Source organism: Mesocricetus auratus, unplaced genomic scaffold, assembly GCF_017639785.1.
Source record: "Mesocricetus auratus isolate SY011 unplaced genomic scaffold, BCM_Maur_2.0 Super-Scaffold_100021, whole genome shotgun sequence".
Taxonomy (NCBI): domain Eukaryota; kingdom Metazoa; phylum Chordata; class Mammalia; order Rodentia; family Cricetidae; genus Mesocricetus; species Mesocricetus auratus.
The window spans coordinates 14,944,770-14,959,190 of NW_024429202.1; the positions used below are offsets into that span (position 1 = coordinate 14,944,770).

Here is a 14,421-nt window from a genome sequence, read left to right on the forward strand (position 1 = left end):
CCTCTCATCCCTCTAACAGGGTTCTAAATGCATACATGGGCAATAACTAAAAAGAGAAGTTAATGAATGTTTCTGTTTATCTATCATTCTAGAAAGAGTTTACTTTAGCCTAAGAGAGGAGGGAAGAACGGGTAAGAATCAAAAAGGAAAACCCTTACAGTGCAGTTCATGGAGACTGGTCACTACTTGTCAGAAAAACAAACACACAATGGACCAACTTAATCTGCCCATTGCAATCACATCCACAAAGTAAAAGCTGAAGTCTGGTGCACCAGGAACCATAAACTGCTTGGGAAAAAATGGCAGTCCTGTGCCAAGCCCTTGCAGTTTACTGCTTCAGAGGAAGCTGTCCATCTAGCACATGCATGCCATGCGAGCACAGGAACAAACATATGCTTACCTGTCAATGTAGTCCACATCAGGATCAAAGGTTTCCAACTGGTCAGTGATGATCCAGCCATACACATGGACTACCTCTCCTGGTTTAAAAAGAGTTCAAAATGCAATGGGCTTAGCTCAGATCTCCAATGTGTAGCATGTATTCTGTTTGTTTTTGTTTTGCTACGTATACCCAACAAGGCACAGGTGTATAAAATTAATGTGTTCAGTAAACTATATAAATATAAAATGAGTGCTAGAATCCAGCGATCAACGTTACACACTAAGAAGGCTAAAATAATGTAGCATCTAAAGCACTGATTACACAGACATTGAGAGTAGAATAGTACTTACCTGTTCTACAGGGAAGAATAGACTGGAAAGAATCAGTGAGAGGGAGGGATAAGAAAAGGCTGACCAACAACAGCCAAGTTCCAGTGAGAGGGGAAAAGCAAGCCCTGGTATTCTATTGCACAATTCAGTGACTTTACATAATGTCAATGTACTGTGTTTTAAAATCCGGAAGATAGGGTCTTCAAAAATAAAGGGTATATTTGAGAAGACAAATATGCATGTTTTAGTATGCATGTGATACAGTGTTTAATGCACACATTAAACAATGTGTGATATCCTCTCTGTCTGTGTATGTGTGCACACCTGCGTGTGTGCATATGTGCATGTGTGTGCGTGTATGTGTGTGTATGTATGTGTGTGTGTGTGTGTGTGTTATGTGTCATATCTCTCAACCCTCATCAAAGCACCTCCTTTTGGCAGTACTCACAATTGGTCACCTTGCAAAGCCTAAGAATTGTAGCGTGCTTAGCTGTATTTGGGGATATCGGTATCACACACACCCCAAATATTCCAGGATCCTTGTGGAAGAGGGGTAAAAAGATTGCAAGAGCTAGAGACAGGGATGATGACTAAGAAACAGCATTTTCCACACACAAGAGGGCAGTTGCACAAACAAACTCACAGAGCTTGTGAAGGCAGCATGCACAAAACCTGTGCAAGCTAAAAGCAGACAAAATCCCAGAGTGGAATAAGGGAGGTTCACATGTAAGTCTACCCCTGGATACGGAACTATTGGCAACAGGGAACTGTTGAAAGAGGGTGAGTCAATTTCCTTTAAGAGTGTGGCCCCTGCTGCCCTGGAAGAAATGACAGACTATGGACACCCCCATGGAGGGCCTCACCCTCCCTGGGAAAATGAGGGGATACTGGGGGGGTTGGTGGGAGGGCGCGGGAGGAGGGGAGGGAAAGGGAGAGGGACCTGAAATTGACATGTGAAGCAACCTTGTTTCTAATTTAAATTTAAATTTAAAAATAAAAAAAGAGTGTGGCCCCTGGTAAGTCAACCACGTTCTAGTGGAAGGCCACACCCCCAAGAGTATATGGGCAGCACACATTATACTTGATGTTTGTTTGTTTTAAGGAAAACAAAAGAGTTGCATAGGTAGGGAAGGGACAAGTGGGTCTGGAACGAGTGGGAAGAGAGGGCAAATGTGATCAAAATACACTGAGTGAGATTCTCAAAGAACTAACAAAAACGAGAAAAAAATGCAAAGCTATATGAAGAGGCTGTGTCACACAATCTCTGACGGGGATCCTAATTATTTTCCATATCTCAAAGTGCAAAAGGTAAAAGTACCTCATGGGACAAACTGACAGGCACTAAAGATGAACACAGAACAGCAAGAGACTTAGGGCTAAAGTTTGGATAATGCACACCTGCTGTTCGCTCAGCAAAGACAAGGTAAGCCATGTACTATATGTCATGTTCCCATAACCCCAGCTACTCAAGATATACAGGCAGTAATATTATTACAAACAGGCTTCTCAGATGAGGGAGGCATTTGCTAGTTCAGTAAAACCTCCAAACTCAGAAAAGGATATACTTGGTGTCGCTGTGTCCAGAAAACTTTGAGTTTCTCCATGAGCACTTAAAGCTACTAAACATTGTCACCCGGGGATTCTCTTCATGCTGTTCTTTGTGACATCAGTAAGGGGACTTTCATCTGCAGTCACTGCATGGCTAGAACTGAACCTTTCAGGAGGGTGAAGAGAAAGTGTGGATTCTTAAGGACTGAGATCCAGGTCTCAAGTTTCCAGAAAATTGGAACCTCAAATTCTCTGTGGCTGCTAATGGGCAGAATGTTTCATTCAACGTTGACAAAGCTACACGATTGACTTCCTAGTTCTCTGGGATAAGGCCAAGCTTTGTTATGTGCCACTTAAAAACAAACAGCAGGAGCCAGGCAGTGGTGGTGCACACCTTTAATCACAGCACTCGTGCGGAAGAGACAGGCGGATCTCTATGAGTTCAAGGACAGCCTGGTCTACAGAGTGAGATCCAGGACAGGCTCCAAAGCCACACAGAGAAACCCTGTCTCAGAAAAAAAATCAAAGCAAGCAAACAAAAAATAGCAGGTTACAGAAATTAGAAAATCTTGCGGGGGTTTTGGTTGTTTGTTCCAAAACAAAGAAGCCTAACAGAGACTGACAGATGGCCAAAGCAGAACACAGTGCCAGGGGATTCTGTGTCACAGTGAAGGACTGTTAAGTATATACAGAAATCCAACTACCCATAAAACAAAATGCGGTCTCTTATGTAGCTACCTCCTCCCGCATGTCCCTGGCCGCTACTCTGGGCAAGCTTCCCAAATGAAATGAGAGTAATTGTCTAGAAAGTGATTTCAAAGATGCAGCCATGTGGATCGTGCCTTGAGGGACCACTCTGATAAGGCCAGCCGCCAGTCATTCCCCCAAAAGGTGGAAGAAAGACAGTGTGCAGAACTCCACCTCGTCCAGACAAGCGAGTTTGACAGATCTGGAGAGCAGCTCTGTCACATCTCTAATGGCTCCTTATTCATCCCTCATTAGAATAAGATATCTGCCACCTAAGATAATCAGTTAGTCACATCAAAACAATTAGATCAGATTCTGCATTTTGACATAATCACACCTGAAAACCTAGCAACTTGGCCTACCAAGATGGTTCGGTGGGCTTTAAAAGGCACTTCCCATTGACCACGATGACCCGAGTTTCATTCCTGAACCTTCATGGTAGAGAGAGCCAACTCCTGAAAGCTGTCCTCTGACCTCCATACACAAGACAAGCTATGATACCTGTGCACATGTACATGGTACACACACTAATACACACACATTCATGTACACACTAATAATAAGTAAATAGCAAATGCAATGATTTTTTTAAATTAGCAACTATATTCACAGATTTATACCATACTGGAAATATAGAACAAATAAAAAATCTGATATATATGTGTGTGTGTACATATATACATACATACACATAGGAATTTGCCCATAAACAAACAGCAAAGAATAATTTTTAAAGCTGTGTTTATTACTTGGCTTTAAAGAAAACTTACAAAGTTACTGAACGTATATGTCAGAGCATCCCCTTCTATATAAATCCCCCACCCTTACATAGCCACCTCCTCTTCCACCCTCCTAGCTATAATATGCCTGTGTTTCATCCTTTCTGAGCCTTGACTAAGATCAAGTGCATGTCTGAGTTTTGCTAACTCATGAACATCAGGGCTAGTAGCATCCCAAGTTGTATCCAGTACTAGTTGACATGCACCAAAATAGTAATATACACAGGCTTTACCTCAATTCAAACTAGCAGCTCTCAAGCTGTGGGTCTCAATCCCTTTGGGGGTTACAAAGCAGATACCCTGCATATCATATATCCTTCTTATCAGATGCTTACATTATGATTCATAGCAGCAGCAAAGCTACAGTTATGAAGTAGCAATGAAATAACTTTATATGGTTGGGGGTCACCACAACATGAGGAACTATATTAAGGGGTTGCTGCATTAAGAAGGTTGAGAACCGCTACTTTGGGCAAATCCTTTAACCCCTGATACCTCATTTCTTTCTCTTCAAGATGAAAATAATAGTTCCTGTAGCATCATGTTTTGGTGATCCCCAGATAATAATACATATGATGAGTTAAGGATGTAAGTTGGCACACAGTAGGGGTTCAATGAAGACTCCCTAGTATGAATGGACTATTTCAGGTGGGAATAAAGCGAGTGGTGGTGATTTCTACCCCCTGCAGTCTCCAGTGTGGACTACTTTGGATGTTGTCAGACTTTCTTGTTGTTAATCATGTTTTGGATAATATTTTTATCAGTAAAGCCATTGAACAAAAGGGCCTGAAGGGAAAAAGCAAACCAATTTAAAAAGAAACGTGAAGCTGAAACTTATTTTCAAAACAACATCAGATAAGACTCTAAATTGGACTATAGAAGCCACACACAGGTAGAAGAGTTTGTGACAAGGCTGGCAAAGAGATTCACGGTTATTCATATGCAACAGAAGATTTCTTACCTGGAACTCCACTTGACGGGTTAACGTGATACACAACAGGTGTCTGTGCCTTGGAAAACTGTTTGAAAGTATTATCACAAATGAACATTTCGTTAGAATAGACATGACCCCCAAGAGCCACAAACTCATCCTCAGAAAGCAGGAGTGAAAATGGGGTGCATTTCCCCAATCACTGGACACCTGCTCCTTGTTCTCTTTGTGATAGTCCCATGAAGCAGGCATGACAGGCATTATTATCTTCTGCAGGTGAGTTTGAGAGACCTGATCAAGGTCATATATCCCTCTAACCTATGCCACACAGTTCAAGTCTTGCAAGCCTATTTATACCTACCTGCCTGCCACACCCTGGGACATATTTTGCCATAAATAAAGGTAGACAAGGTACCACCCAGAATGTCAGTCTTTTAATTCCATTATTATAATTGAATGTCTTTGACTCTTAAAGATTCATATGCACCTAGAAGAGAATTAATTTTTAAGCTGGAAGGAGTGTAGTTTCAACTATTGTCAGCTAGCCACTGCATAAAATAAGAAGTTGGATATACACGAGCAAAGTTAGAAAAGCAGAAAGCACCTGTTTGTGGGAAAATATTCCAGGAAAGGGAAGGAATACTGTCTTTCAAGAAGGAGGTCATGGTTATGACCATGGCTCAGTGAGTAAAGCACTTGTCACACAAGCATGAGGACCTGAGTTTGAGTCCCCACAACCCACATAAAGTCAGACGTGTCTGATATCCCAGGGTTCCTATGGTGATGTGGGAGGTGGAGACAGAAGAATCTCTGGAAGTTCATGGGAAAACAGCAGAGATCCTGACTTAAACAAGGTAGACACCGAAGACAGACAGATAGACACCCAAGATTCTCCTTTGACCTCCACATGTTCACCAAGGCCATGTGTGAACACACACACACACACACACACACACACACACACACACACACACGAGGTAAACACCATTTCTGGGAGAAGTGGGAACATACTGAAGCCCCAAATCAACTTACAATGTCCGTTTCTTAGAACACAACATTTCATGTTAGCTTCATGCCTCAGCAAGAAGGGACAATGCCTGTTACCACAGCACTTACTTTCCTCTGCCTAGCCTGAAGCATAGGCGACACTTTTACTCCTGTCAATACATCTAATCGTCCATTTGTGGTTGACTAATGTACTGTTGAGACGGACAGGGAGAATGAGATAATTCCAGAAGTCCATCTTTCCTACAGACGTCTAGGTTAGGCCAAGAGTAGAGCATTGCTCCAGTGGGACATCATCCCAGGCTAAATGAGGAAACAGAGACACTTACAGGATGGTCCAGACTGACCAGCCAAGGTCTGACCCATGAGTTAATGTTTCACCCAGAAAGAGACTTAGTCACCACTTCTCCTCGTAGATGACTAGACTGCTTCCTTTCTAGACAGCTACAGTGTTTTCCATTTACAAAACAAAGCACAGCAAACTGTTTTGTTTGGGCTGCATCCAGCTTCCCGGGAGTCCAAATTCCCAGGGAGACCATTACCAGAGAATAGCCATGGTTAATCAACCACCCTAATCAGGCATTGGGAATGAAAAGGCTTTTCAACCAAGCCAATGGTGGCCTGTTGAGTGTGGAGTTTTAAGTATTGATCTACACAGCAGTGCAGTCTGCCATCAAGGCCATTTTCCTTATTCTCTGCAGGGAAGGGTTAGAAACTAGTTCACAGAAAATATGCAGTCAGGGGGCCCAGATAAGACTGCTGTGACTTCACAGATTAAGAACTGGCTGTGATCTCAACAGAAGATAAAGATGAATGCAGTTCCACACATGACGCCAAACATTCAGTCCCAGCTCTGGCCTGCAACCCAATGGCTTACTCTTCGCTTTTCATCTCCCACGGGGAGCCCTTCCTTCCAAAGTGACTTCCATTGGAATTTTAAAGAAGTCGTTATTGCCCTCTCTTGCACTCATTAGAAACTGAGGCAGATGGAGCAGTCAACTTCAAAGCAAATACTGAAACCTACCTCTAGGTTTCCAACTTGAAAAATAAAATGTACTGTGCCAGCTGCCATCCTTTAAGACGTTAGTGGCGATATAGAGCCTTATTTATTGCTTCCTCCCCACTCGTCAGAGAGCACTGGGTATACTTAGGGTTAAACCACAGTGTAAGTTTTCACTCGTGATTCTTTCTGTATTCATAAAACATAAAACAGTACTGTTTCTAAGAGAAACAGACTTCTGCTCACCCACCAGGCTGGAGAAGGAACAGCGAGAAATTAATGAGCTTCCAAAGCAGGCTTCCTACATGCTGATCCTTGAGCCCAGTAAGGTCAGCAGCAGCAAGACAGGAAGCTAGGTGAGCCAGAGAGGGCTGGCAAAGGCAGCGGCTTAGAAAGATAAAGTCACAGCCACCAGCTGCTTGATAGCCCTTCTGTGAGTCCTTCAAACCTGTCAGTGCCCGCAGCAGGCTCCTTGGAGTGGGCTGGCAAGATGGAATTAATTTTTAATACCCGTGGTTCCCTTAGTCCCAGTCCCAAAGCAGAAAGGCACACTGCATTTTATTCCACTCAAGCGCCTCTCATTAACTCCATCCCCTGGTGATAGTTCATCAACTCACCAAGTTAGCGGAGCCACTGCAGGACTTGCTTTAATATGGGATTTCAGGGAGGGTATCTCCCCCACCCCTGTCCTTCCTGATCTTTATACTAAGTAGGAAAACTACTTCCTGAAGTGAAGAGGGCTTGGAGTGCTCAGACACTTCTATCTATCTGATGGTTCCTGAGCCACCGGAGAGGTGGTGATACAGTTCTTCGGGAGAAAGAATGATGTAACTTTGTTTCTTCTCTTTGATATATACTTACAGACACAAAATTTCAAACTTTAATAGCTTCTTGGTTTGAAGATCACATTGTTAATTGTGTTTGAACACCAAATTCTGAAATTCAAAAAGTTAGTGCCTACATAACGGTATTCGAGTTGAGTTTAGGGTGGAGTCTTAACTCTAAAACATTGTGAGTTTAAGAACAGACATGAGTGATTAGCTCTTAAACAAAGGTCTTTTCTACCGAGAGCATTGCTGGAGCATCTCCCTTCATGAAGGGTTCCCCATTTACAGTTCATTTTCCTACAAAGCTACGCGGGTCTTAGGTGGAACCAAACACAAAAGGGAGCCTAGTCTAAGTATGAAGGGTCTAAATTAAATAAGATCAGACACTGGCTTAAAGGAAACTGATCTCAGTTCTGCCATCTCACCTTCCTGATCTGTCTGTCTGACTTTGAAGGAGAATTTCAGCAGCAAGGGGCTTTCAGACTAGTGCCAGAAGAATAGCAAAATATGCCACACAGCAGGGGACAAGGAGATGCCCGACCGAAGCACCAGGGACCCCTGAGTCCCTTCAGCACCCTAACACTTAGAATCAGCTGAAAACATAACACTTGACCACAAGAGCAATGTCTGTGGGGTTCAATGTGGATCCGCCGTCACAAGAGGGTTCAAATCCTGGTCCTACCAATGACTACATGGGTAATGCAACAAGCGTAATAGATGAATCCATCATAAATTGGGGAGCATTGTACTGCCCAGTGTACATAAGGCACTCAACTAGAACTTGATATACCAGCAGTCAGTATTTCTTTCTTAGCAGGAGAGAAACCCTAGCATTCTCTCCATATTTCTTATTCCCTGTTAAAGCAGACATGCTGGTTGATTTATAACTTATTATTGGTGACACATTTACTACCTGACCAGTCAAACACATTCCTCTATCCTCAGAACACACCTTAAAAGCACAGCTGTCTAGCGATCCTGGACACCGGCCGCTGAGCAGTTGCTCCCCAGAGCGAATCTCCAGAGAGTAGAGACCTGCATGGTCTTCAGACAGCAGAGATCTGGGGCAGAAAATGGAAATCTTTATGAATATAAAACCAGGAGTTCCCACCTTATTGCTTTACACTTTTTTTTGTTTGTTTCTTAGAGACAAAGTTTCTCTGTGGTTTTGGACGCTGTCCTGGAACTAGCTTTTGTAGACCAGGCTGGTCTTGAACTCACAGAGATCCACCTGCCTCTGCCTCCCAAGTGCTGGGATTAAACCGACCCGATTGCTTTACACTTTGTCCCTTGTTTGAAAAATGGAGCTGAGGGAATGTCTCTATACTTCCCTCTTCACCACCTAGATCTACTATTCACTACAGCTCCATTGTAAAGACTGATTCCTCACCAAGAGAAATTGTATTTCTTGTTGTTGCTGAAAATCATTTGAACTTAATTTAAGAACTTAATAACTCAGAATTATGGGCTCATAGGACTTCAACAGCACAAGGCAAGCACTTCAAATAGCAATTATGAATATATTCTAGGATGACGAGGAGGATAAGAATAACTGTCAATGAAGTCTATGAAAATACAAAGAAACAGTGGAATGAAATAATGAAAATGGTTACGGACATGAAAGTAAAAATAGTATCACTAAAGAAAACCCAAACTGAAATAAAACTGAAAATGAGAAAATTAAGAAGTCAAACAGAAAACTCAGAGGTAAGCCTCATCAAGTTCAGGACATGAAAGAAAGAACCTCAGGTATTGAAGACAAGAGAGAAGAAAAGCAAAATGTTAAATCTGAAAAAAAAAGATTCAGGCACAAAACAGCCAGGAAATCTGGGACACTATCAAAAAACTAAGTCTATAAATAATAGAAACAGAAGACAACAAAGAAATATAGGTCAAAGGCACAGAAAATATTTTAAACAAAATCATAGAAGAAAAGCTCCCCCAAACTAAAGAAAGAGATGCCTATTAAAGTACAAGAAACAAACAGAACACCAAGTAGACTGAACCAGAAAAGAAATTCCTCAAAACATAGAATAATAAAAGCACTAAATACACAGAACAAAGAATGGATATTATAAGCTGCAAAGAAAAAGATCAAGTCACATATTAATACAGAACCATCAGAAAAACACTTTGTGCCCCTTTCTGAACAGAAACAGAGGAGAATGGATGGGGGGGGCTGGGCAGGAAGTAGAGGAAGGGAATGGGAGGAGAGGAGGTAGAGGAAACTGAGGTTGGAATATAAAATAAATGAATAAATTTAATAAATAATAATAATAACACCTGACTTCTCAATGGAGACTGAAAGTCAGAAGAGCCTGGGAAGATATTCAGCAAACTCTTAGAGATGACAGATACTTATCCAGACTACTATATCCAGCAAAACTATCAATCACAATAGACAAAGGAGGAAAAACACTCAACACTAAAACAAAATTTTCAATCCAGCCCTACAGAAGTCACTACAAGGAAAATGCCAGTCTAAAGAGGTTATCTATACCAAAGAAAACACACAAAATAAGTAATCCCAGAACAATAAATCAAAATATGGGAGGAAATACACAATACGTCAACAAAGACATCAATAAAAACTTCTCATTATTAACTATCAATATTAATGGTGTCAATTCCCAAATAAAAAGATGCAGATTAATAGATTGGATTAGAAAGCAGAATCCATCTCTCTGCTGCATCCAAGAAACATACCTCACCACAAAGATAGATATCACCTCAGTGTAAAAGGATGGAAAAATATTTTAAGCAAATGAACCCAAGAAACAAGCAGGCATAGCCATTTTAATATTTGACAAAGTAGACATCAAACCAAAACTAGTTCGATAGAGAAGGATGCTACATACTCATCAAAGAAAAACTTCACCAAGAGGTCACTGCAACTCTAAATATTTGTGCACCAAGCATGATGGCACCCAAGTTCACTAAAGAAACTCTACAACAGTGATAGGGGGTGACTTCAATTTCTCACTCTCACCAATAGACAGGTCATCCAGATAAAAACTAAACAAAGAAATGTTAGGGTTAAATAATGTCGTAAATCAAATGGACCTAGCAGACATTTACAGAACATTTCAAGCAAACACAAAAGAATATGATGGGGGAAGTCCTGTGTATATGTCAATAAAGCACTGTTGGCCAATAGGGAAGCAAGATAGGTGGGACTAGGAGTCCAGGAGGACTCTGGGTAGGAGAAACACAGGGAGTCACAATGTAGCCCACCAGAGAAATAAGATGTCAGGAACTTTGCTCCAGTAAGAGAAATACTTAGATTAACAATTATGGGGTAAATACTTAAGTCAGAGCTAGCCAGTAAGAAGCAAGCAAGGCCAACAGCTTCATAACTAATACAGCGTCTTGTGTGTTATTTGGGGGACTACAACGCGGCAGAGCACAGGCGACTGGTGGGGAAAAAAACAAAGCCGCTGGCAAGGAAAAGGCTTCTCTTTACAAGAATATGCTACAAAAGAATATACTTTCTTCTTAGCAGCTCATGGAGCTTTCTCCAATGTTGACCATATACTTGCATATGTAGTTCATGCTGAGGTCTTTAGAAAGACCATAGCAGCCATAGCGTCAGGGAATCTAACATGAGATGTGTCTCTTAGTGATGTCAGAGGTTACACCCATAAAGTCCCACCAACATGACTGCCCAAATGTGAGCTGAACAAGGACAATAAGCATGCCAAAATGAGTGGGGAAAAGCCCAAGAATCCTCAACTCAAGATGAAATACGACAGGCACCCGAAGAAAGCTAAGAGCAGGAGATGTGCTCTTCCCCAGGGAGGAGCACACCAATTGCTTGTCTAGTGCAAATGATCAGTCCTGAAAATGCACATACACATATATTATATGGACAAAGAAGGTAATATCTAGGGATATATGTATAAACATATATGCATGCAACAATAATTAATGAGGAAACGGGCCACAAATTTGAAAGAGAGCAGGGTGGGTGTATGTGGAGGGTTTGGATGGAGGCAAGGGAAGGGAGGAAATGATGCGATTATATTATAATCTCAAAAATAAAATAGTAAAGAAAAATTAAAGTTTTACAAAAAAAGAACATTGACAGGTAATTGCTTTTGTTCGTGATAATGTCCGTTTTCCATTTTCTTTCACCTGTCCTTTCTGCCATAGACAGAACTTTGTTTCTGTTTTCTGCTCCGAGAGAGATTAAAGGAAAAGAATTCTGAAAACACGTTAGCATATTCATGTGGCATATTCTAAAGCCACACCTGATCAGCATAGTGCAGGAGTTGTCTAACATATCACCCAAAGCTATTGAGAAACCAGAAGCTCCTTCATCCTGCCTTTGTATTCCAGACACGTGTACCTGGTCTGGCAAGTCACCACAGGCAAATCCACGAAGACAGGATGGACATCACAGGGGATCCTTGGCAAAGTAGAAACTGCCACATTCACCAGGACGATCTCCAGCTGAGAGCCATTGCTGGGGTAAAGAATGCTTTTCTCCAAACCTAAACACCAGAAGAAATCTCAGACTGAAGAGGCAGACGGGACAATGCAAACGTTGGCCACAGGGGGGCAATGTAAGCCATTGTGTTTGTTAATGGGACGGCGTTAATACCCATTTCCAAATGCTGTGTTACAAAGGTTCTCTTATGAGCCTATAAATGTTTTTCTCCCTTCACATCTGCCTGCCCCCTGGAAAAGAGTTTTCTGACCTTCCAAGTTGCTTTGTGCCATGGGGGAAATGTGGATGGTACAGTATGGTTTAGAGGCTCCTGACATGGAATCATGTATAAGGGCAACAGCCAAGACAGTGCTCATGAATGTGCTGACATTTCCATGCAAGCATCCCACCATGAGGGCACTAATGCAACAGTGACCTCTGCAGTGCCATTGGCCAGTTAGCATCTGCAACGACACAGTGGAGTCATCACTTCACCATCTCAGGCCTTTCTTTAGAGCTCTTCTTAGACAAAGAGGCAAGGATTCAAACTTCTTTGGACTTTGGATCAGTAACTCCAACACGCACATTTAGGGTAGCCCAAACCTACCATTGAAAATAACTGTGATCCAAGTTCCCCCTGCAAGGCTACCTTCTGAAGGTTCGATCTGGAAACTCAGGTAAGGGTCTGTCAACAGAAGAAAATGCTGATTTTGAAGGTTGTGTGTAATCCACTAGCACCCCCAATATCGTAAAGCAGACTTTACTGTGAATGTCTCATCCGGTGGCTGGATGATGCATAAAACACCAGGCCATCTCACCAGAGTTTCTGGTTCACAATGTGCAATTGTATCCAGACATTGCTAGCCCGGGAAGCAATAGTTGTTGAGTCCTGCTTCAAGGAAAATTTATCATTCTCATTTTAGCAACCCAGAACCCCGACGTTCATCGGACAATCCTGAATTTCTGCTTCCTTTAGAAATAGTCTCAGAGACATGCTTGATTCTGACCTGATCTCATTATGCTTCTCTTCTCTGTTCCACTCTCTGTTCAGATGACCACACTTAAATGTAAAGTTCACTTATATTCCCACTTCTTGGGAAAAGGAAAAACTTCTTGGAGATAGGCCTACTTCCTTTCTCTTTCTTCACACCCTGTCCTTCAGTTTTTTCCCTTTTTGAGCCCTATTGAATACATAACACAGTGACTCCCTAAATGCATCCAAGTCGTCTATGAATTTTTGCCTTCAATGATCATTGAGGGACTAAAGTGAGAGCATTGTAGAACTCCCTTTAAAATAAAAAAGGAAAGGGGTACGAACTCGAAATGCTAGGCTAAATTGGGCTCAATAACAGCTTTGAGGATATTTCCAGACATGTCATGATCCAGGCAAAGCCACTTCAAACATCTAGCTAGCAAACATCACTCAACACCTCCACATGATAACAAGCAAAGAGTTGTACGCTATCTATAGGAAACTGCTTCATTTCCATGTCAGAAAATGTCACGTGTAAACCGGGCCTTGCCTCTGGACTACCCCAGGCATTATGAACAGCCACCATTTGTTGGCTCACTACACGCCTAAGAATGGTGGAAACCCATTCACATCAATACGTCATCATGACAACACTAACCAGATCACTCCATCCTCAGACCCCCAGAGATCATTAAATCATTTTATCCAAAGAAGAGAAAAAATATAATAAGATACAGAGGGATTATCAACCTCACTGAGAATCTAGAAACATGATTGGGGTAAAAAATAAAGGTGATTTTAATGCAAGCAGCCATTAATCACTAAGGCACAATTCCTTAGGGAAGATATAACAATAAAATCTAATAAGAATTATATCTACTACTCCAAAAAAGAGGTTACAAAGGAAGTTATTTTATTATTAAAATATTTGAATTGTAACAGCAACCCCCACTGGCCATGAAAAACTAAAATATAATAATTTAACAAATATCCCCAGATACTCATCAGGAAAAAGAATTATTATTTCAAATCCTGAAGCAGATACTTCAACACTTCCTTCTAACATATTGTTTGAACTCACATTTTAAGTGGGCAATATTTTCACAAGTAGTAGTAGCCCTCAAAGTGACCTAGCAGTTTGATATGTGATCTGTTCACACGCTTCCTACTTACCTGCTAGAAGTAGTACTTTCATACTCAGCAGAGCGATCAGCCAGGCAGGCATGACGTCAGCTAGCTCAACCCTCTTGAGATGGTTGCGATATTAAAAGCATTTTTTGTGTTGATTGGTGCAACGTGGCTTTTGTGCCTTATAAAACATAAAGTTAAAAAAGTTGCCTATATACTATCAATGAGCTATATTGAAACTGAAAATTAAAAAGACGGAATAAACATAGCACTCGCCCAACAAGTGTAGTTCTCACTCATCGAAGATTTTTTTCCCCACAGCAGACGGAGACCATTACAGAAA

At 41.5% G+C, this 14,421-nt stretch overlaps 1 protein-coding gene across 1 annotated transcript in view; it reads right to left on the bottom strand.

Moving 5' to 3' along the window:
• Positions 1 to 14,175, bottom strand: part of Pkhd1 (PKHD1 ciliary IPT domain containing fibrocystin/polyductin) — a 424,327-nt gene extending 410,152 nt beyond the window's left edge. The window contains exons 1-6 of the mRNA XM_005072284.4: positions 14,124 to 14,175; positions 12,585 to 12,662; positions 11,897 to 12,041; positions 8,501 to 8,609; positions 4,747 to 4,804; positions 401 to 479 (exon numbers count right to left, since the gene is read on the bottom strand). Of these exons, the coding sequence (XP_005072341.1) occupies positions 401 to 479; positions 4,747 to 4,804; positions 8,501 to 8,609; positions 11,897 to 12,041; positions 12,585 to 12,662; positions 14,124 to 14,175 (521 nt within the window). The remainder of the gene's footprint in view (positions 1 to 400; positions 480 to 4,746; positions 4,805 to 8,500; positions 8,610 to 11,896; positions 12,042 to 12,584; positions 12,663 to 14,123) is intronic.
• Positions 14,176 to 14,421: the final 246 nt, after the last annotated feature.